The 23,973-nt window shown below is 36.2% G+C and overlaps 1 protein-coding gene across 3 annotated transcripts in view; it reads left to right on the forward strand.

Annotated features, from left to right (window-relative positions):
* Nucleotides 1-5,711: 5,711 nt before the first annotated feature.
* The window catches only part of LOC121416974 (E3 ubiquitin-protein ligase SIAH1), a 30,154-nt gene continuing 11,892 nt past the window's right edge, over nucleotides 5,712-23,973 (forward strand). Inside the window, exons 1-3 of one of the 3 annotated variants that reach the window (XM_041610515.1) lie at nucleotides 5,712-6,626; nucleotides 11,988-12,100; nucleotides 23,111-23,335. In XM_041610515.1, the coding sequence (XP_041466449.1) occupies nucleotides 12,091-12,100; nucleotides 23,111-23,335 (235 nt within the window). In that variant the 5' untranslated portion in view covers nucleotides 5,712-6,626; nucleotides 11,988-12,090. Of the gene's footprint in view, nucleotides 6,627-11,987; nucleotides 12,101-16,623; nucleotides 16,709-23,110; nucleotides 23,336-23,973 lie in introns of those variants that run through there. The other 2 variants (XM_041610516.1, XM_041610517.1) reach the window with 2 other exon arrangements.

Raw genomic sequence — 23,973 nt, forward strand, 5'->3', positions numbered from 1 at the left:
TTTGCTTTTCAATGGACTTTTTTATTTGACTGTTGTGAGACCGAGACCTGCTGAAAATAGTTGACATTGTTCTTGAAAAAAATGATTGAAATAAATTGCTTAATTGTTAAATTGGCAATGCAGTGGAACTACAAAATCATTGCTTTATCATGAAAATTTTGATATTTTCTTTTAAATGGCAAAATACTTTAAATCCATTGTATTCCTTTTCAGTGGACTTTTTTTATTTGAATGATTATTATGAGAATAATGGGGTGTTGCAAGAAACTTGTGATCAATTGCAAGTCTATTTTTGGTTCCTAAATCTCTCAAATGTCTTGCAATTAATTGCAAATTAGTGATTGATTGCTGATTTGCTCCTTGAAACAAGAAGTTTCATCTGATTTGCTGTAACTAATGTGATCTATCAGTTGTAAAATTGCAACAGAACATTTTGCAATTGATCGCAAATATTTTCTTGCTACACCCCCTAAGACCTGTGAAATATGGTAATGACACTGTTCCTGACCCCCCCCCCCCTTCCCTCTCCCTCCTAAATCTTTCATTTCTATTGTAAGTATGGATGTATATAATTCAGAATCAGATATTTGTATAGTGTATAAAAAAAATGTTAAAAGCCAACAGGTATTTTGTCACTTAACACCTGATGCTCATTCATGTGCGTGGGTGGTTATAAGAAAAATATGCAGATTTCCTCTATGGATGTTGTACTTTGTACCCCTGTCTTGAAAGTGGTTGCTTCCGTATTATGCTGTACTGGTATTAGGTACATTGGACTGTACCATTTGTTGATAGGGTTATGAGAGATGTTATTTGCTTTTGTTATTGCTTTATGAATAAAATACTATTGAACTTGCCAAAATAATTTTTCAGGTTAAGGCTCCCTTTGTTTTTTTGCTTGTATAGATTTTGCATTAAAGGGATGCTCCGTGCTAAGAATATTTATATCTGAATGAATAGAGTAATATTCACAGAGCAAAATGCTGAAAATTTCATCAAAATCTGATAACAAATAATACAGTTATAGAATTCTAAAGTTTAGCAATATTTTGTGAAAACAGAGTATGCACGTCATGAATATTCATTAGGTGGGCTGATGATGTCACATTCCTTAAGTTACTACATGAAATCATAATTTCATTTTTTCATACACGTGTAAATGATGTGTCTCAATTATGATGAAATAAGTTGCAGCAAGAAATGACTAATGCACTTAATCAGTTGTCAATCCAGTTGTTTTAGTTCTTGGTTGAACAATTTTGAATAAACCTAATTTCATATAATAAAATACAAAAAAAAAACAAGTGGGGATATGACATCATCAGCCCACCTAATGAATATTCATGAAGACATGACTAGAACCTTTCCACCGGAATAATGCAAATCTTTAAAATTCAATAACTTTATTTGTTATCCGATTTAGATCAAATTTTCGGAATTTCACTCTGTGATTCTATTTATTGAAGTATAAATATGTTCAGCCTGGATCATCCCTTTAAATTTCATTGTAACCATGGATAAGATTCAATTTAATTTCATTTGGCAAATCAAAATAATCAAGAAGTTACAAGGTAAGCAAATTCATAAGAATGAGCCAGGACCTCTGAAAAAGCATCCTGTGCTTATATTTTAAGCCCTAAATGACAAGTAAGGAATACAATAAAATACAAGAAAAGATTAAGAAACTTATTACAATTATGATTTTTTATTTGTGAACGGGCAGCTGCCCATTATGTTAGGCAATGTAGCATGCATAAATTGTTTTTTTGGGGGGTCGCCATGCCTGTCTTTCTTTTTTCCCCCATATTTTCACCACTTCTTTTTCTAATTTTTCATACACATCGTTTGATTACCAGGATGAATTGTGCTCACATTCAAGATCATATCGGGTGAATTTGTTTGGAATATTTGTCTTTGCTTGACAAAACATTGAAATTGGACTAGATTAACCATTTTCATGGCCGTCTTTGAGGTCTCTTGTAAAGTTAGGGGCGGTATACAGGGTAGCGAGATAGAGCTAAAAAGAGGGGGGCATATATGAATGGAGCCAAATTTCTATTCAAAAGTGATATTTTTTTTTGGAAGCGAGCAAAAATGTTGACCTTTTTTTATTACAAATAGATCTAAATTTGTGATAGATTTCGAGATAAGAACATTCTGAAAAGAATATCATATTTCACATATTTCCTTTCCTTTATTCTTTCTTTTGCTACTTTATTCTTGACGGTCGTGAAAACGAGGGTTCATTTGGCATGATATGGCCCCTCAAGTGTACGCAAGTGACATCACCCAATAACCTCCCCCCCCCCCCCTTGCCTCCCTTTGCATCCTTACCCTATACCCCTGTCCCCTTAATTTACCCTTAAAATGTGTCTCCTCGGCCCTTTCCCCGGCATTTCAACCCCGCTGAATTCTCAACCATTTCAGGCTACCCCTAACAAGTGGCTTCCGTTCTTCGCCATCAGAACGCAATGACTCAGTCGCATATGGGGGAAGGGGCTACGTCAGAGGGGTTTGTCTCTTTGTTTCTCGTGCTTTTTCCTGCAACGTGATATTGCAAAGATCAATTCAGTTAACAGCCATGACTACACAAGACTTAGAGGGATGACTGATAAAATCCTAAAGCCTTATACATCAGGCTTGATCCTTACTATATTCAGCATGCGATGCATAACAGTATGTAACATTAACACGATAGTAACAATAACGTGTTTAGGCCTAAAGCATTTAGACCCATGCATGTTCGAAAGCGATATATTTCTGTCAACAGTGAAACAAAATCACAATATATGGTATACACCCTATACCTATAAATGATTCGCAATTGCAAAATTATACATTTTCTCTCGGACATGTATTTAATCAACTCGATGTTGGATGGAGCTGACCTTTTAATTCTGACATAAAATAACCCATTGCAATAATAATTAATAAAATGCCGTCTCGTTCTCTGTTGATTAACCGGATATATGAAATTTAAGAAAAACAGTGCTCTTGTAAATATTTGCTTGATTAATTGACATGATTATTCATTTCTCCATATAATAATGAGAACATGCAAATACCCAGTGACAAATATTGGTCAATTACAATTAAGGTGTATATATATCAAGGTGTTTCTGGCAAAACTTTCAGCGAATGGCGATCTTGAAGGAAAATCTAATTTGGGTAGGTTCAGTTGACTTCGTATTTAGACAATAATATCACATCTCACCCTTTTCTTTCCATTTTCTTTATGCTCTCCCTCTTTCACTTTTGTATTTTTTATCGCCTGGCCGTCTTGGAGCTTTTTTTTCTTGGGAAAGTGCCCCCATGCGCCCCCCCCCCTTCTCCAGGGGAGCGCTTCATGAAAGGACCTGTCGGACGTTTTATCCGACAAGCCCTGTTTTATGCGACAGTTACTATGGTAAGAGTGACTATCAGCCAATCAGAATCAAGGAAAGTTGTCAAGGGCCCGTTGCAGAAAGAGTTGCAATTAATCGCAACTTGATTTTCTACCAATCAACAGCGCGCATTTGGGACTTTCGATTGATATTTTGACTTGCGTTTAAACGCAACTCTTTCTGCAACGGGCCCCGGATCTGACAACTTGTCGGACAAATAATAATGTTGATGAAACGTTCCCCCAATGCCATTATTGAAAAGTCACATAAGATTTTTTTGTAATGAAATCAATAAAAATTCTAACTGACGAATGAATACACAATATCAGTGCTAATTTTACTTTTAACATCTTATGAAGAGGGGTATAGGCCTATATAACTAGGCCTACTTTGAATATTATTGTAGACGAATGACTATACGAATGTGACTGCCCTGATTATATAGAGGCTCCTATTGCCAAGAATTAATTACTTTGAAGGACTCTTCCTAGCTCCTCGAATGAATGGAATTTAAATGCGTTCAATCTGAGGTATCAATGAATAATTCGACACATGACATATTGCATAAACTACTCAACAACAAAAATTATTCTTATACATGTTTCATTTAACGCAATGATAATTTTAAAATATACTACAAACACAATGATAAATAGTAATCATTAATTTTCTTTGAAATTAGTGCTGTAATGTGGAAAAAACCCGTGGGCATTTTTTAATAGAAAAATATGCCAACATCGGCAGGGGAAGTTCACCCTGATAAAAACTTTGTTGTAAAAATAGCAGAAAAAATAGTAAAAATTATTGGTGAAGGTTTGAGGAAAATCCGTTAAAGAATAAGAAAGTTATTAGAGTTCAAAGTTTTGGATTTGTGACGTCATAAACGAGCAGCTGCCCGGTGTTATCTAATATAAAATGCATGAATTTCAATTTTTTCATGGTTCCTGATGACTTAATTATGTTTTCTATTCATGATCGGGTGTGAAATGATTTGTATATTGATATACAAAAGGTACAGTGAAAACCATTTTGAATTTTCTGAGAAAATGACATTTCATTGATTTTTTACCATTCGCTATGTAGGAATGCTGCTCGCATATGACGTCACAAATCAAATAATTGAAATTCTAATAACTTTTTAATTATTTGATGAATTTTTCTCAAACCTTCGTCAATATTTTTTATTCTTTTTTCTGCTATTTTTACAATAAACTTTTTGTCAGGGTGAACTTCCCCTTCTTATTCAGTATGCATAGATCCTGATAACAATTAAAGAAACAATGGAATTACTTTTCACTAGCATGATCACACATTTAAACGATTACTTATTATCACATTATGTCATTATATAGGAGCACGTACTGATGTTAACATTGATTTATTTCAAATTGATTGTTAAATTCATTCAGTTGAAACTACGGGTTTTACAATTTTACAATTAGGTATGCCAATATAAATAAACTTGTGACTTTGTAAAGGCAAATAGTAATATACCTAATTGAAAAAAAAACATTGAAATAAAAAAAGGAATTTACAAATGCATAATAGTTAAATAATTTATAATAAAAAAAAAACTGTTTGGAAAAAATGTCATGTGAAATTGTTCAATGATTAAACACTGACAATATTTACCAAATATGTGCCTTTGAATGGGTGCTGTGTGTAGTATTCTCCATATAGGCAGCTGTGACAGCACCCCCTGGAATTCTGGTAGGCCGCCAGTTGGCAAGGTTTGACAAAATGTTTTCCAAATTACCTACATTTTACAGTGAGACCCTTCTTTGTTGTTTTTTTTTTATTGTTTGCGTGTCAAATTTATGTGGACCTAAATGACCCTCATTTTGCAGTGAAACCCTTTTTATGCTTTTCAAATTTCTCTTGACCTAAAATAATCTCCATTTAGTGAACCCTTTTTTTATTTAAAAAAAATCCACAGGAAATAAGCTTTCGAGCTTTCGTGGGTCATCCTGTGCAACCCTGTTATTTATATATATTTTTTAATGCTATATATGTTATGGTGACTTGCCAAATAAAATCAATCAATCAATTAATCAATCAATCAATCAATTAATCAAATCAATCAATCTACCTCAGCATAAAAAGACATTGAAGAAATAAATTCATAGAACTATATTCCTTGTAAAATCATGTAGAATTGTTTTGTCCCTTCATTGGGGTTGAAGAACTTTCATGGCTCATTTCATGTCGTCACCATAACGTGTCGACTTGGCAACGGAACCTTAAAATTATCGCAGGAATCGCGATACGGCTTGGCCAGCTAGCGCAGACGACTGTCACATTAAAAGAATGATAATAAGGCAATGGAAGGAGATGGAATTTATGTTACAAATCCGCGCTAATGATTTTGAGATGCTTCTAGAATCTTGGATCTGTATTTTGTCTCCGCGTGGAAGGATGTCACCGACTTAGATCAGGAACTCTATTCTGCACTTTCTTCAAACATTCGAGAACGGAATATAGAAACCTAACACTGATAGAGTTTTATCGATTGACTTTCTTGGAGAAAACGGAAATATATTGCGTTTACTCGGATTAGAAGATCATGATGGAGATATAAAATAATTGTGTGAAGTATTGCTCATCCTACTTATGGAGTGAAATACCCGCTGAGGCTATAATGCTATAATTCGATTGTTCGATTGATGTTCGGAGATTTGAATCGTTGTTTCAGCTGATGGATATATGACTCTATATGTTCTTCTCTACTATTGGCTGCCTATCGTAGACTACAAAAGGAAATATTGAACCACTATTGTTCATTGTATGAAATGATTTCAGCTCTTCGTTTTCGAAACCAACTTTCGTGATCTTCAAACCTAAACCACTGTTTCACATTCAATACTTTGATACTCTGCCTATAAGTGCAAAGGATTCGGGATTTTGCACTAGCTGGCAAATATATTATTTAATCGTTTAACGCTGGCACAAGTATAATCGGAAACATTAACAGTATTCCGTGATCATGGCTCAAAGCCCAAGTTCAACGAAATCCCATAAACCTCGATATTTAGCCGATTAGTGCATACGGCATTGGCTTGCGTCACTGTTTTAGGATTACAGATTGAGTGGTGCACATTAGTTCATATAAACTATCGTCATTCGCTATAGTATTGGATATTATAATTGAATTAGTTCCTGAAATCCATCATTACTATCCAAAATGGATGATTACTGAGGAATTAGAAACATAAGCAGCAATTAGTAGCTCCGTCCTCGCGTCTGGTGAGTATATTAATTGCAGCATAAAGTGCTTACAATTAAAAGTTTCGTAACGAGAAACAAAACTTTAGATGGCTATGGTCATGGAAAAGTTTGCGCCGCGCTGTAACCAATGGAATAGTAGTAGGCCCCAAGTTTGTACAAAAAGAAAGAAAGAATGATAATATGTCGTCATAATCATGAAGATATTCATGTTATTTTGGGCTCTATGTAAAAAAATACTTTGAATAAGCTTGCATATAGCGTAAGCAAAAGTATTTTCAATGTCTATACAGAGAGAAATTCTAAAGATCTGAATCTGACATGTCTGACTTTTGATCACATTTGGCATGTAGCTATATATAATGTAGATCGGATTAATGGTACCATTGCTTCACTGGTGTACTGATAGACGGATCGGGGGGGGGGGGGCGAGGGGCCCGCACCCCCCCCCCCCCTATTGGCGGAGCAAAAAAAAGGAAAAGAAAGGAAAAAAGGAGGGAAAAGAGAGGAGAAAAAAGAAGAGGAGGAAGACGAGCGAATAAAATAGGATGAAGGAAAGACTTGCAAAATAAAAAGAATCTATCATGTTACTTCATAAATTTTTCGCTCACGCTTCGCGCTCGCATTTCGAACCTGTGATGTCCACATCTTGTTCAATATGGATTTTAAATATCAAGTTTGGAAGGCAATATACAAACATATTTTACCTCGGAAATCGTATTTGCATTGTTTTGTGTGATTTGCAAATTGATTTTTTTTAAATGCTCTGTAAAAATGTAAGTTTTATCTTCTGGACATTTTCTGCGAGCGCGCAGCGCGAGCAAATTTTGATTTATCAGGTTCGTGTATCCCATAAAGTTTTCAAAATATCCCTTTTCAGGTCTGATTGTCAAAACGTATCAGCTATCGCTGCACGCTTGCATTTTGATAGGCGGGTTATGTGTGTCTCAATATTGATTATACAACAAACTGCTTAAATCCCCTTTTCATGACAGTTTATCAAAAAAATTGGCACGCACTTTGCGCTTGCATTAATGGTAAAAAATATATTAACTGATGCATCATAATTATTTATAGTTACATAGGTGCTTGAAATGTCAAGTTTTCAGGCCATAATATCATCATATTTCGCGCCCTCATTAGGCATTAATTAATAAGATATTAATTTGATAATTTAATTGTCCCTTTTGTTTCACCTCGCGCTAAGCAAGACGATGACATGTCCTGTAAGGATGTCCCGGTCCTATCTCAAAATTTAAAGTAGTAATAATGAAAAATATCAGCTCTTTATTAAGTGCGATCCATATCCACCTCACAGTTTTCCTATGTGCTTGAAATATAGTTCTGAAATCGACTCTTTTTTTAAGATTAAGCTCGCGCTTTGCGCTCGCTTTAATTTTCATAATAAAATATAGGCCTATTTAGAATTAATGCCAAGATTCTAGGTCTAGATATGAACACACGCGCACATATTTTATTCAGATGCTCCATTTGTTGTTTGTTATTTAAATCATTATCCAGTTTCAGATCACAAATATCAAACATTTTCTGCTCGCGCTTTGTGCTCGCACCAATTATACAAAACATGAATAGAGTGTCCAGGCGCGTACGCAGGATTTTTGAAAGGGGGGGGGGGGGGGTTGGAGCTGATTTTTTTTTAATCTCCCGCCCAGTCTCTAAAAAGTGATGAGCGGGGGGGGAGGTGATGATTTTTTTTCTTTTTTTTCAGCGCTGCAAATAAGACAATAACATTTAAGTGGGGATGGGTATGTAACAGTGCGGTCATGACCCGCGAGCAAGCAGAAATGTTCTCGTTTTTGCGTTGAAAACATAACCTTTTTGTCAATAGTTTGTTGGTATCATAGTCGATGCTACATGTCCTTCGGATCGTAGCACTCATGATATGGCCAACCGCGTAGCCAGGATTTCATTTTGGAGGGGGCGGTAAATGCACGCGAAGCGTGCCAACACTTACAGAGCGCGCGAAGCGCGCTCCCTAGGGGGTGGATGCAGGGAGGGGGAGTTTCCTCCTCCCGCGCGAAGCGCGAATCTTTTAGTGTTTCATAAATTAAAATGAAAAGGAGCCGTTTCTCTTGTCTCTAGTACCTCCAATTCGGTTGACTATATTGCGATTTTGAACCTTGTTTTCAAAAGTGATTGTAAACGCACAAAAGAGGTATACAATGGAGGAAATTAAAATGATAATAACTCCGCGCGAAGCGCGGAAGCTAAAGTGATTTTTCAATTTTTCTTGTAATAAAAAGGGTCCCGAGAAAAGGGTATTCTCAAAGATATATTGAAACTTTCTTTGGAAAGATCAGATTTGATTACAAACAATTTAGCATCAGTGCATATTTTTAACTCGCAAAACAGAGGAGAAGATTGGTAGAGGAAGATATCCTCCCCGCGATGAGCAATGAAACTCTGAGATTTCAAAGGGCGGACGTTTCATCAAATGTAGATATCTCTAATACCCGATCGTCTCTAATTCAATTGATTTTCTAAGATTATTGAACTTCATTACAAGGAAAATAGTGCGCATAAAGTTGAAACTTCTGTGATTTATTGAAATTATCTATCTATATAATAAAGGATGATTAATATTTTGACTTATCCTGAAGCGCTTCATTTTGAATGTAAAGAAACTTAAGTGTCAAAGCAAAATTCATATATGAATTTAAAGCAAGAAGAGTGAAGGAGTTTCTCTTTTGAGAAAAAAAATAAAGAATAAAAAAAAAACACAAAGCTACCTTTCTTCCCTTTCCTTCCTTCCTTTTTCCTTTTCTCCCCTCCCTTCTTTTTTTTCTTTATGGGGACATTTTTTTTTTTTGGGGGGGGCGACCGCCCCCCTGGCTACGCGCCTGGATATGGCCTTGATCAGAACACTAGAAACTTGAGAAATGTCATGAATAATTACGAGCGAGCGGAGCAAGCGAGCCGAAATGTTTGCCTTTTTCCGTCAAAACATACAATTCTTCTCAATAGCTTGTTGGTAATGATTACATATTAGTTGATGATACATGTCCTTCTGCTCGTAAGTCTCATGATATGGCCTTGATCAAGAGACTAGAAACTTAAGAAATTTCATAAATGATTACGAGCGAGCGGAGTAAGCGAGCCGAAATTTTCGCGTTTTCCCGTCAAAACATACATTTCTTGTCAATAGTTTGTTAGTAAATCAAGTATTAGTCGATGCTACATGTCCTTCTATTCGTAACACTCATAATACGGCCTTGAACAGGAGACTAGATACTTATGGAATTTCATAAATTATTACGAGCGAGCGCCGCGAGCTAACCGACATTTTAGCGTTTTTCGTCATTTTGGTTTTCATATTGGTAAAACATATTTTGTAAGAAAACGTATGTCTTTGTCTTGGTTCACTTGTATTCATAAGTATACATCATGATAATCATGTATGGCCTTGTTAATGGCGATACCGTGATCATGTCGGCGACATGCGGAAATAAAAGATATAATAAAATGGAGCGAGCGAAGCGAGCGGAAATTTTTTCTGTGTTTTTCGTCGGAAACATGAGATTCTGTTCATTATTGCTGTCATATACATTATTGGGTAGGGGAACTGTCCGTAACCAGACCAAGGAGTTATCAGGCGCTTGCCCGATAACTCCTTGACCAGACCGACCTCTGGGGAGACAAGCAAAAAAAAAAAGGAAACGAAAAGGGGGGGGGGGTTTGAACCCCCGAAACCCCCCCTTGCGTACGCGCCTGAGAGTGTCCCATTTGTTAGGTCTAAATCTCGATTTTTTTCTCGCTGTCACTTAATTCGTGCTCGCATCAATGAGTTATTTATCTATCCTGTTCACAATTATGAAAATTGATTAAAATTTTCCATTCTTTATAAAGAAATGTCATATTTTTCAGCTCGCGCTTCGCGCTCGCATTCTTTGATTATTGAAATATGCAACGTCTTCATGGCTAACTGCAAGCAGTCTTTAACAGGTACATTTCCCATCACTTCATATATACTCGCGCTTCGCGTTTGTAGTAATTATTTAGTTGCATACACACCTTTTTCAGGGTGACAAAAATTGCCCAGATCGAATGTTCAAATTTGAGGAAAAAATAAATAAAATTTTCCAAAAAAAAAATTAGCTCGAGCTTCGCACTCGCATTATATAAATAAGGATTATAGTATCATATATTTATGATGATTTATAAGAATAAAACTCAGAAGTGACTATTAGAACTACCCCTTCAGAAAAAAAATCTTCCTCCTGCCTCCGATCGGGGAAAATATGACTGAAAAAAGAAATCCGCCCCTCCCCCCTTGGCGAAGGCTGGATCCGCCACTGGTACTGATAGGGTGGCGTGGGGACCACCCCTCCGAAAAAAATATGCTAAGCAAAAAGGAGAAAGGGAAGAAAAGAAAACTAAGAGAGTGACACCTGACATTATTTTCTTATGTCAAAATCTCTCAAAATTTGATATTTGTATTAAAAAGTCAATAACTCTGCTTTCTCGCAGTTCTTTATATAGAAATCTTGCCTCGTGTGCCCCTCGTTTTTTTTTCACTCATTTATACGCCGCTTCCAGTTGTCCTACATAAACTTTTAATATATATATATTTCATTTTCTTATTCGCTTCTTTCCTATAGCCCAACTTTTTCTTTTAGGCCTACTAAACATACAGACATGCATGGAAAGCGCTGTTCCGTGGAAGGGGGACGGAGACAAGCTCACCACCCCCCCCCCCTCCCCACCCTCACAAAAAAAAATCCCCACACACATAATATTGTAGGTTTAACTCAACGACTTCAAAATCGATTGTGTACAAATGTTGTAAAACTTTTAATTCGTTTTATTTGTTTCAAGTAATTTTACGACAAGTTTCATTATTAGGCAATATATTGTCAAGTTATTCATTCACAAACAAACATCGAGGTAGCTGTTGGGTCCTCCCTTCTAAAGTGGTCTGAAAGTTTTTTTGGGGGTCCCCCCTTCCCAATCAGATGGTCAATTTTACGTTTTATTTATTTTATAGTAAAAAAAGTGTTGGTGGGGGGGGGGGGGTGGTCAGCCCCCCTCAAACATACTTTCTTTCAAATTAAGACGTTCCGCTGCGCCCGATGTGAGATGTATATCTTGAATTAATGTATGGATGGATGAATGAGAAAGCATGCACTGACTTTTTGGATGGATGGATGAACGAACGAACAAATAAATGAATGTATGAATGGATGGATGGACGGATGGATGGATGACCGAATGAAAGGGTGAAAGACACAAATATCACCCTCCTGATGTTCTGAATAAACAAAGTCCATATAACCTGGCGACGCCCAAATATTTTTTTATCAAAAATATGATGAAAGGGGAAATCACAATGGATAATTCTATGGCTATTCATCTTCTTTTCAGGTAGTTCCTTGTTTCTTCTTCGAACCTACCATCAGCCATCACCCTGGAACCGAAACCAGCGGAGGAACAGCAGACGTCATCTTCTACGCCTGCTGTAGCGAGGATGCAAAAAGGTATGGTCCCTCGGATAGGATTATTTCTTGTATTCAAGTACCTTTTTCACTTTTCTTTTAAATTTTTGTTCATAATCTTTCTATCTATCTATCTATCTATCTATCTATCTACCTACCTACCTACCTACCTACCTACCTACCTACCTATCTATCTATCTACCCACCCATCCACCCATCCATCCATCCATCCATCCATCTATCTATCTATCTAGCTATCTATCTACCCACCCACCCATCCATCCATCCATCCATCCATCCATCCATCTATCTATCTATCTATCTATCTATCTATCCATCTATCAATCTATCTATCTATCTATCCATCTATCAATCTATCTATCCATCTATCTAACTACCCATCCATCCATCCACCCATCCATCCATCCATCCATCCATCTATCTATCTATCTATCTACCCACCCATCCATCTATCTATCTATCTATCTATCTATCTATCTATTTATCTATCTATCTCTACCAGTTTATACTAATTAATTATTTGTTGTTTATTCGCTTTATTGATTCATTCATCTGTTTTTTTTTTGAAGAAGCATTCAGGCGTCACAGGCTATTCCTGCTGTTATTCAACTCCGCAGTTTACCTTTAGACTTGGGCTATTATAAGCCAGGGTTGGAAGAAAAAACTTAAAGCATAAAAAAAAATCATTCCAGGGGCCGCGAAACGACGGCCCGGGGGAGTTGTAGCCCTCCTTTTCAGTAAACGAAAGCATGTAGGCTTACACGACCATCAAACATTTTGTGCATGTCCCCCCCCCAAAAAAAAATGGCTCGGTTGCATCCCCCGCCCGCTCTCTTCCTTTCTTGTTTTCTTTTTTTCTTTTCTTTCTTTCGTTCTTTCTTTCTTTCTCTCTCTCTCTCTCTCTTTCTTTCTTTCTTTCTTTCTCTCATTTTCTTTCTTTCTTTCTTAGCTTTATTCTTTTAATTGGCTTTCTTTTTTTCTTTTCCTTTTTTTCATTTCAGATAATTTTTCTTTCATGACTAAACTCATTCCTCAAAGTTGCATCCGTTTGTTAATAAACGCAGTTCATTTAAGTCATTAATTATTTACTTTATTTTTGTTCCCTTTCATTTAATAACATATGTCTAGACTAATATGCCCGTATTAACTTAAAGGTTTTCATTCATAAATGGATTTCATGAGCTATGATTAATTTTATGATTGGTTTGAATATTGCCATATACTGACATAGGCCTACGCCCAATTGAAATTTCCATATGCTCTTTTGGAGAGCATTCTCTGAAATGGGTACTCCTTTCGATTATTTCATTTATTTTATCTATTCAACATATTTGCAATTCATTTTGTTTAATTCAATTAATGAAATTTATGTTATTTATTTATGTTATATATATATATATGTGTGTGTGTGTGTGTGTGTATGTATTGTGTTTTCTAATAATCGGAAAATAAACAAGCAAACATCAATTCAATTGCAATTCCTATTCAATTTAATTTAATTCTGAAACATTTATTTTCAAAGATAAAAGCATAATTTTATAAAAAATAAATTAACAGCACAATGGATGTAGCAACTTTGTAAGCAGTGCTAGTGACAAGTGCACCTTGACATATTTAGACAATAGACCTAATACACAAACAAAAACATTATGAAAAATACGAGACATTTGACTTCCTCCTGCTCGTACGCACGGGCGTCCGTCGATATAACACATAATATTTTTATGAAAATATGCACCTTTTTTCTTAAAAGTTGATGGAGAGGGGGAAAAATTAATCGTATCAAGTCGGGGTATTCAGTAATGAGTACAGGAGAAACTATATTTCACTGATTTTCATGATTCATCCCATTTGATTAACTCATCTATTCGTGTTTTGGGGCTAATCTTTCCCTTACGCATTGCTTTTTGGCAGAAGTTCTATGGAAAATGCACCTTTTTTCACACAAACTTTGAGACACTCTGTATTCATTCCCCCATTGCTCGAGAATGAATGGGCAGTTAAAGGGGAAGTTCACCCTGAAGAAAACTTTGTTACAAAAATAGCAGAAAAAATAGTAAAAAACATTGGTGAAGGTTTGAGGAAAATCCGTTAAAGAGTAAGAAAGTTATTAGAGTTCAAAATTTTGGATTTATGACGTCATATACGAGCAGCTGCCCCATGTGTTATACAGTGCGTCCCAGAAAAAACGAAACCGAGATTTAGCGATCATTTATCATTACTTAATCATAAATAAAATAGACAAATGACCTACCAATTTAAAGCTTAGAATCTCCTCTTTCATCTGATGTTACTTAGATTATTTCTCATTCACGCATGAGTGAGCAAAAACAATTTGAAAAAAGGATACCAAAAACTCATTTGGCGGGGGGTATCTGGGTTTAAAAAAGAAAACCACATTTCTGAAAAGTTCAATATCTCCTCTTTAATTTGATACCTAAATTGCAGAAAATAGTCAAGAAATAAAAAAGTTCTGGTCATTTGAAATAAGGCTTGAATTTCAATAATTTCATAAAATGAAGAGGTTCTCCAGGCTGGCTTTCAAACTCTCTCGACACTCTGTTTTGTTGACGATCAGCCATGCATTAAATCTTTTGTTCACCATACGAAAGCTTCTGTGAGAAACCGGTGGAAACACGTTTATCTCATGAAATTATGAAAATACAAGCCTTATTTCAAATGACCAGAACTTTTTTATTTCTTGACCATTTTCTGTAATTTAGGCACCAAATTAAAGAGCAGATATTGAACTTTTCAGAAATGTGGTTTTCTTTTTGAAACCCAGATACCCCCCGCCAAATGAGTTTTTGGTATCCTTTCTTCAAATTGTTTTTGCTCACTCATGCGTGAATGAGAAATAACCTTAGTAATATCAGATGAAAGAGGAGATTCTCAGCTTTAAATTGATAGGTCATTTGTCTATTCTATTTATGATTAAGTTATGAAAAATGATCGCTAAATCTCGGTTTCGTTTATTCTGGGACGCACTGTATAATATAAAATGTATGAATTTCAAATTTTGTATGGTTCCTGATGACTTAATTTTGTTTTCTTTTCATGATCGGGTGTGAAATGATTTGTCTATTGATATACAAAAGTTACAGTGAAAACCATTTTCATTTTTTTGAGAAAACGACATTTCATTGTTTTTTTACCATTCGCTATGTAGGAATGCTGCTCGCATATGACGTCACAAATCAAATAATTGAAATTCTAATAACTTTTTAATTATTTGATGAATTTTTCTCAAACCTTCGGCAATATCTTTTATTATTTTTTCTCCTATTTTTACAATAAACTTTTTGTCAGGGTGAACTTCCTCTTTAACGACGGGGTTAAAGATTTATTGAGGAACGGAATGTATATTTCATGAAAATGAAAGCCATTTCCCCATTGGATGTTATCTTCAATACGTGTTTTTAGATGAAGTCAGTTATCGAATAGGCTCTCCTGGCATTTGAGGTCTCTATCGGTGACGTCACTCAGGATCGTCATGCCTGGACCATCGGCCAGGCAGGGGTCGCAATGGTATATGATTTATGCATAATGCACTCGATATATGCAATAATCTTGTCCTCCCGTTCAAATGAATGTGAAACTCATATAATTTCCATCAGAGCATTCAACAGGAGTACTGTAGTACACATTTCTTTGTTATAAGTGAATTAAAGTCCCTCCAGTGAGTTTGCCTCACCCCTATTGTGAAAATGTATCACCCCTAAGTTGTAACACAGTCAGCTGTTTGCACTCAGGGTCACTCCGTGACCTGTGTGTGTGTGTACACGATTTTCTGTCTCATTTAGGCAGAAATCTTTCATAATGACTCATCCATACAACTGAAATACGTGACATATTAAGGGAAAATAAAACAATGATATTGATCAGGGCCAATCTATATACATTATGTCAAATGAAACAGTAAATAAATCTTCAAACCAATCAAACCACAACTGTAACTAAGCAAATCTCTCCATTTAGGGACCGGGGGAGCGTTTCATGAAAGGACTTGTCAGACGTTTTATCCGACAAGTCCTGTTTTATCCGACAGTTACTATAGTAACAGTGCTTCTCAACCAATCAGAATCCAGGAAAGTTGTCAGATCTGACAACTTGTCGGACGAAAATATTGATGAAACGCCTCCCCGGATGTAGGCCTAAGTCTTTTTCCTAAGTTTTTTGTCTTAAACCAATATTTAGAGCCTATGGTGCATTTCTGGTGTCTTAGATAAACATATTGCCTGATATGATGCACATTTTAAAAAGAAAGAAAGGGAAATATACTGAACTGAGATGGATGTTTGCTTACAAGTATTCATAATTTCTTAGCAATCAGGTAAATAAAATCACTACCATTTAAAAAAAAAATGAAACCCCCCCCTCCCGCTTTTACTAGTACATCAATGCAAGAAAGAGGCAACTGCTTGTGCTGTGTGTAGTTCGCTGACTCTAGTCCTTTTTGTTCAACAGCGCGGCTGTAAACGGGAATACAAACGAAATAAGAATGAGATCAGCGAAACCCCGTAGACAACAACACTGCAAATTTTACCCATTCACTTTGTACATGGCTTCTTCCTGTGCTCGGCCCATAATTCTTACATTTCTCGTGATGAAAGAACGAGTTCTAACTGAGTAAGAAATCACTTTCGTATACGTTATTATATCCTTTAGCTTGCTATGATAAATATACATCATTATTTGCGTAACTTTCCTTTCAGAAATGTGATTTTGTGTGAGAAACTGCCAGTATTTCATGATTGAGTGTGAGTTGTGTTCATTTTTTCGACTGCCATGGCCCATGAGTGACTGCCGCTGCGCGCTGCTGCCACCAGCCGATCACATCTCAGTATCACACTCACTGACTGGTACTGCACACAGTGCACAATGTCATTAACACGGATGTGATGAAAATAGATCAAGCCTAAATTTGTGAGAAGTCTTTCACTCATCAAATAACAACAAAAACCAAAGGGCATGCCAACCAAAGTTCAACTGGGCGTTGCGGCATGCTGACGTGCACTCATGGTTTCAAATCGTCTCGTGTGTGAAGGATTCATATGACATATGCACCTGGTGCACGCGAATCTTTCACACCATCTTTACTAAAATAACTATGACTTTACATCATAGCTATGAAATATGATTTTTCTATAATACTTACCGAACCATATGGACCGTTTGTTGAATTCTTTTGTTGTTTGTTTTAATAAAATAAGAGCATTTTTCGTGATCTTCACGTAGATGCCTCCTGGTCAGCGTTGATATCAACTTTTGCCTAAAGAGGGCGCGCGATATTATTCACCAAGCCGGTAGGCACTTAAGAACCAAGTTTGAAAGGATACTCGTAAAATTATGTCACTCTGGCCGATGAATATTCATTAGATCGTGGTCGTGCGTGTTCAATACACACCGAGTGCATGCATGCAGAGAGTTTGTATTGAACATGCACAACCGGATCTAATGAATATTCATCGCGAGAGTGACATAATTTTACGAGTGTCCTTTCAAACTTGGTTCTTAAGTGCCTACCGTACCTTTGTTTACGGTGTTGCAAGCTAGCTGCATTCTAGGCGATCAGCATTATTTTCTTGCTCGTTCAATCCACTTTCATCATCATCTTGTCAAAAGATGGCGTACTTTACCAATAAGTATATACATGAGATGCAACCTGTTGATTTTTGGTACAATTTCCTATTACGCGCTGACGACTTGAATTGAGAATGTTCGATACGAAAAATTGCTTTTCGATTGTTGTTTGCGTACTTTCCACCGCAGTATTAAGGACGGATCGAACGGAGTATCCTGGTTGAGACTTGGAGGTAAGCGATAAAAACAGTTTTATAAATAATTTCCACTTCATTTTGTTTTTTTAAACTAAATTTATTAAAAAGAAATCATTAGTGGAGAAATACTGAAACGTTTGGCGTTTCTAATTCCCTCACATTCGTGTGATGAATGAAAACGTCAAAGTCCACTATGAAACCACATGCGTTGTGCGAGGTTAGTATTACTAACCTCGCATGTTGTGTGAGTGGCTGACGTGTAGTGTAAACCCACTCAACATGCATGCTCAGAGTCGAGTCAGAGCAACAGACAGTTCTCTCCGCTGGGTGCACTTGTTTGCTGGCTGGCAAGTACTTGGTAGGAATCCTCCAAAAGACGCCATAAAGGTGTTTAAACTGGAGGTATGATGATACGCAACAACAGAGCAGTGGCAGCGTAGACATACCCATCACGTATCTGGGTATTGCAACGCGGATGATGACATGTTTGCGCCCAAGTTACTTGGAAGAAATAAATAAAATAAACCTAAAAGAGGGTAGGGGCTATTTTATCTCCGCGACATTGATTTCACCAATATTTCTAGGTGAATTAACCCCAAATGTTGACATGAAAATGAAGGAAAATTATATATTTATTGAGAATAACACCTCAATGTTATTCCTGTACAATCAGAAAGTATTTCATAAGACCTTTTTTGACTAATATTGTCTTTGAAATGATGCTTGAAAAGATGCGATAGAGACTTCGAAAAAAGATGAGAGTATTGTCCTTTTTGTTAAAAAGAAATCTCTGTAAAGACGCACAAGCGTATTTGAAGTCAATAAATTAACGCATCTGTCCCCTTTGCCACACCTGGCGGAATGGATTTAAATTGGTTGAGTGACACGAGAGAGCTATAAAAGCGCGTTTCTAATTGGATATTGATGAAAAAGTAGTTGTGTCTTACAGAGATAAATTGAATACATGTATAAAATTGTTCTCAGAATACCAATACGGAGAGATTTTAAGGGTATTTTTATCTCACCGATTTTAAGGGCGATAAAATGTTTTATTTCGTCTGAGATGAAATGGATCTCAGAATACCACCCCAGAGCCCCATTGCATAAAACTTAAAAATGATAACTTTGCCATCCAATGGTTACTACTAGACTACCATGGTAACGATGATCAACAGTTAATCAAAATCAAAGATTCCCTGCACGTTACCATAGGATGGCAAGGTTACCATAATATGCAACAGGGCCCAGCGGAGCACTTCATCAACATTTTTCATCCAAGAAGTCGTCAGATCTGACAACTTCCTTGACTTTGATTGGCTGAAAAACACTGTTACTATGGCAACTGTCAGATGAAATAGGACTTGAAGGATAAAACGACAAGTCCTTTCATGAAACGTTCCCAAGGTCCCTCAGATAGGACCTCAAAGAATTCAGTCTACTTCTTTTCTATCTAAAGGCCACCGCACACCTTACGACTGTTCGCGATCCGATTTTAGAACAAATCGCATTTTGCTCATTTTCTGAAGATGTGAATGGAACATATAATTTTATTTGAGGTTAAAATTAATTGAAAGAATAATAATATAACCACTTTGAAAGACTGCAAGCCCTCATTTTGGAGTAAAGGCCAAATTAGTTTCAAATCGTAGTCAATCGTATGACTGCTATGACGTCATTACGACTGGATACTAAATCCGCTTTTATTTTAAGGACGATAGTATAGTCACAGATTTGAACATAGGTATTCATACAATGATTTAGAACATTACACAGTAAGATATTCCAAGTCTCAATATTAGCACAAATTCTACTACATTTTATTCTGAAATCGGGTCGCAGACCAGTCGCAAGATGTGCGGTCGCCTTAAAGGGGAAGTTCACCCTAAAGAAAACTTTGTTGTAAAAATAGCAGAAAAAATAGTAAAAAATATTGGTGAAGGTGTGAGGAAAATCCGTTAAAGAGTAAGAAAGTTATTAGAGTTCAAAGTTTTGGATTTGTGACGTCATAAACGAGCAGCTGCCCCATGTGTTATGTAATATAAAATGCATGAATTTCAAATTTTGTATGGTTCCTGATGACTTAATTTTGTTTTCTATTCATGATCGGGTGTGAAATGATTTGTCTATTGATATACAAAAGGTACAGTGAAAACCATTTTCAATTTTCTGAGAAAATGACATTTCATTGATTTTTTACCATTCGCTATGTAGGAATGCTGCTCGCATATGACGTCACAAATCAAATAATTGAAATTCTAATAACTTTTTAATTACTTGATGTATTTTTATCAAACCTTTGTCAATATTTTTTATTATTTTTTCTGCTATTTTTACAATAATTTTTTTGTCAGGGTGAACTTCCCCTTTAAGAAGCATCCAAGCTGTCAGGTAAAATGAACACCATTAACATGGGAAAATGAATAAAAAATGGCCTGGAAAATGCCTATTCACTTCAATGTTAAAGGGTGTTGCAGCAAACAGTTATGATCAAGTCTTTAAAATCAAGGTTAATGATAAATTCCAGTTGTGGTAACGATTTCATAATGAGTTCGTACAGAATCCAATAAATGACCACCAAAGTGGCTGTTTGTATTAAAAAGTGCCAAAGGATTCTGGAAGAAATTGTGTAATTGCGGAGAAACTAGCAAATAAGCACGGGATTCGGGCCAAGCGTCGGGCCGACATTCAAAGCAATAATAATACACTGTCCCACGTGCGCTTACATGTACATGTATCTGTGTTAGTGATCTTCAGTGTGAACATTTTTCAGCGTAGATTTCAAGAATTCACAAAGTTCAGTTTATGTAGCTGTACCAGATCTAGATCCTCGATGATATAGTGACAATTAAGCTTGGTTTTACACACTTTCTTGTGAAATCAGTGTTTACTGCAACTACACGTACTTTCATTTATCTTTATTACCATCATGCATGTAGATTATGGTACATGTAGTTCTGGTACATTGAAATAAACTCATCTGTGATAAATCATGAAATTTTAGCTGAAAACCTGTAATTCTGATGATCACCCACATAAAAGGGCATATGTGGCCTAACGTGGGACAGTGTTTTAAGATTGTTTGGAAAAATACACAACATTTTATGGAATTCCGTGATTATTTTGTTCATTTCTCAGTATTGAATTACACATTTTGTTCCAGAGTCATTTGGCAGGGCTCCACACTAACCTATTTTTTCTACTGGTCCAACCTATTCATGTCGGACCAGTAGATACCCAGTTTTTCAAATTTTTACTGGTCCGAACGTAAAATCTACTGGTCCCAAAAAATAAAGAAAACATTTAAAAAAGGCGCAAGTTTATTTTTCTAGCCTTTTTTACCCCCCCCAAATAAAAAAAAGGAATGAAGGACAAAAAGAAAGCAAGACAGAAACAAAGAAAGAAAGAAACGAAGAAAGGAAGGAAAAGAAAGAATAAAAGGAAAGAATAAAAGGATGGAAGGAAAGGAAAAGAAATAAAAGGAAAGAAATAAATGAAGAAAGGGAAGGAAAGAAGCAAGCAATACAAAAAGAAAAAAAAGAATAGATGAAAGGAAGAAAGGAATGAAAGAATAAAGGAGAGAAAGGAAGCAAGCAGTCAAAAAAGAAAGGAAAGGTAAAATAATAGATTTAACAACTTTTAGGGAAAGGAAAGAAAAAGACAGATAGAAGGAAGGAATGAATGAAAGAGAGGGCTGAAAGAAGGATGAAATGAAAAAAAGAAAGGGTATGATGGATGGAAGAAACAAAGAAAGTAACGAAGAATGAAGGAAAGAAAAGGGTAAAAAGAAGGAATGAAAGAAAGGATGAAGAGAAGGGATGAATATAGGATGGATGGACTCAAGAATGAGAGAAAGGAAGGAAGGAAGAAAGAAAGAAAGAAAGAAAGGAAGGAAGGAAGAAAGGAAGGAAAGGAAAAGGAAGGGAGGGAGGGAGGGAGGAAGGAAGGAAGGAAGGAAGGAAGAAAGAAAGAAAGAAAGAAAGAAAGAAAGGAAGGAAAGGAAAAGGGAGGGAGGGAGGAAGGGAGGGAGGGAGGGAGGAAGGAAGGAAGGAAGGAAGAAAGAAAGAAAGATAAAAAAGAAATAGAGAAAAATATTTTCTATAAGGATAGAAAGAATGAAAGGAAGGAAGGGAGAAAGAAAGAAAGAAAGAAATAAAGAAAAAAATATTTTCTTTAAGGATAGAAAGAATGAAAGAACGAATTAAAGAAAAAAGGGAAAATAAAAAAGAAAAACTTTAACAAAAAATGAAAAAAGAGAGGGAAGAAACAAAGAAAGATTGAAAAGAAAGATTGAAAAGAAAGAAGGAAAGAAAGATAGGAAGAAAACAGAGGAAGAAAGCTCCATGTAAAACCATCATCATAAATATTTTATCAGTATCTTTTTGGCTCAATTAAAGTAGCTACGAAAGAAAGTCAGAAACCAAGTGTATCAACACACACATAAATGCATATGTGGGGCTAATATGTATTCAGACGATGTCACCCGAAACCCGATCTGTTTGAACCAAACAGAAATGAAAATTTTTCCTTTTACTGCTTACAAATGACAGAGTTACTCCAATTTTTAGGAAATATGGACATTATAAGAGCCTTTCATGAGTATGAACCGTGAATTTTGACAGTTATGTGAGAGATTTCTGCCAGAGTTTAGCCAAGTTTCGTTCGCGCAGCCAGTAGAGAATTTACCATGTGGATCGTGTGGCTGGCTAGCTACATGTACAATGTATCTATCTACTCTAGTAATACTTGTGTGTGATTCATTCTGTGTGTATTCTGTGTGTGAATGACAGAATTTGTCGGGGGGGAAATGGTTTGCAGTGAATTTGACCATTTCTGGAAAAGTTATTGGCCCAACAATGGTTTTTATTACTTTTTATGTCGGACCCTTAAAATCGTGCTATTTTCGGAAAAATTACTGGCCCGACAATGATATTTTTTACTGGTCATGTCGGACCAGTAAATCTTCCTATTTCTGAAAATCTACCGGCCCGACAGCGATTTTTACCGGTCTGGGACCGTCGGACCGCCGCTAGTGTCGAGCCCTGCATTTGGCACAGATTTTGTATTTATACAACATACACACTTGGGTGGTAATTTTATTGAATTCTATTTGAACTCATTTGGAGATTGTTGCCACAACAGGTATTCTGAAAACTTATCCAACGTTGTAGATTTCTTGTGAAAAGTAGCCCCGAAAATGAAAAAAATAAATTGTTGCCTGACCACTTTATCTCATTTTTCTTTCTCTCTTCAGCCCTGCGCAAGCTGCATAGCGTGGCCAGCATGAGCCGACCTGCGGCCAATGGAAAGGCTCGAAGCCACACCCCTACGACCAATCAGGACCTTGCAAGCCTGTTTGAATGTCCGGTGTGCTTCGACTATGTTCTACCACCGATCCTACAGTGTCAGAGCGGTCATCTAGTCTGCTCTAATTGCCGACCCAAACTCAACTGCTGCCCCACGTGTAGGGGTCCATTAGGTAAGACAACTATTACTGTGTTATTAAAATGGTTCCATGACATATGCTGCGATGGCAATTGCTTCGTGGTATGCTTGTAAATTCCTCACACAAATGGAATGAAAAAGTACCAACTTTATCCTTGGATTTAAACTACGTCTATACCCTATCCTAAACCTAACATTAAACCATATTGCAACCCTAACCCTATATCTTAGATGTGTAGATGAAGTATAGCCTGGAGCAATTAGTGCTGGAGCAAAAATCACCTATTAGGATACCATGCAGTGTACGCGCTGTACTTTATTTCAGGTGCAAGGAGTCACTTGACTTACATAGAATAGGTTATGATTTTTCAGTAAAAGTGAAAAATGAAAAAAAAGAAGGAATTGTGAAAAAGCATGCTGTCCTGTTAATACGGACCTACATTCAGTTGCTGCTCCATGTGTCGGGGCCCATTTGGAAGACATCATTTAGACTGTTTTAAATACCATGCAGTGTACACACTGTACTGTACTTTACATGTAGTTTGTCTCGTGCAACAAAGCCACTTTCATTTTTATTTTCATTTATTGATTCCACTTTTAAAACAAATATCATAATATACATAACAAATGTGTTCATACGCATACTGTATCAATGATAAAATTAAGTATCTA

Source organism: Lytechinus variegatus, chromosome 6, assembly GCF_018143015.1.
Source record: "Lytechinus variegatus isolate NC3 chromosome 6, Lvar_3.0, whole genome shotgun sequence".
Lineage (NCBI taxonomy): Eukaryota > Metazoa > Echinodermata > Echinoidea > Temnopleuroida > Toxopneustidae > Lytechinus > Lytechinus variegatus.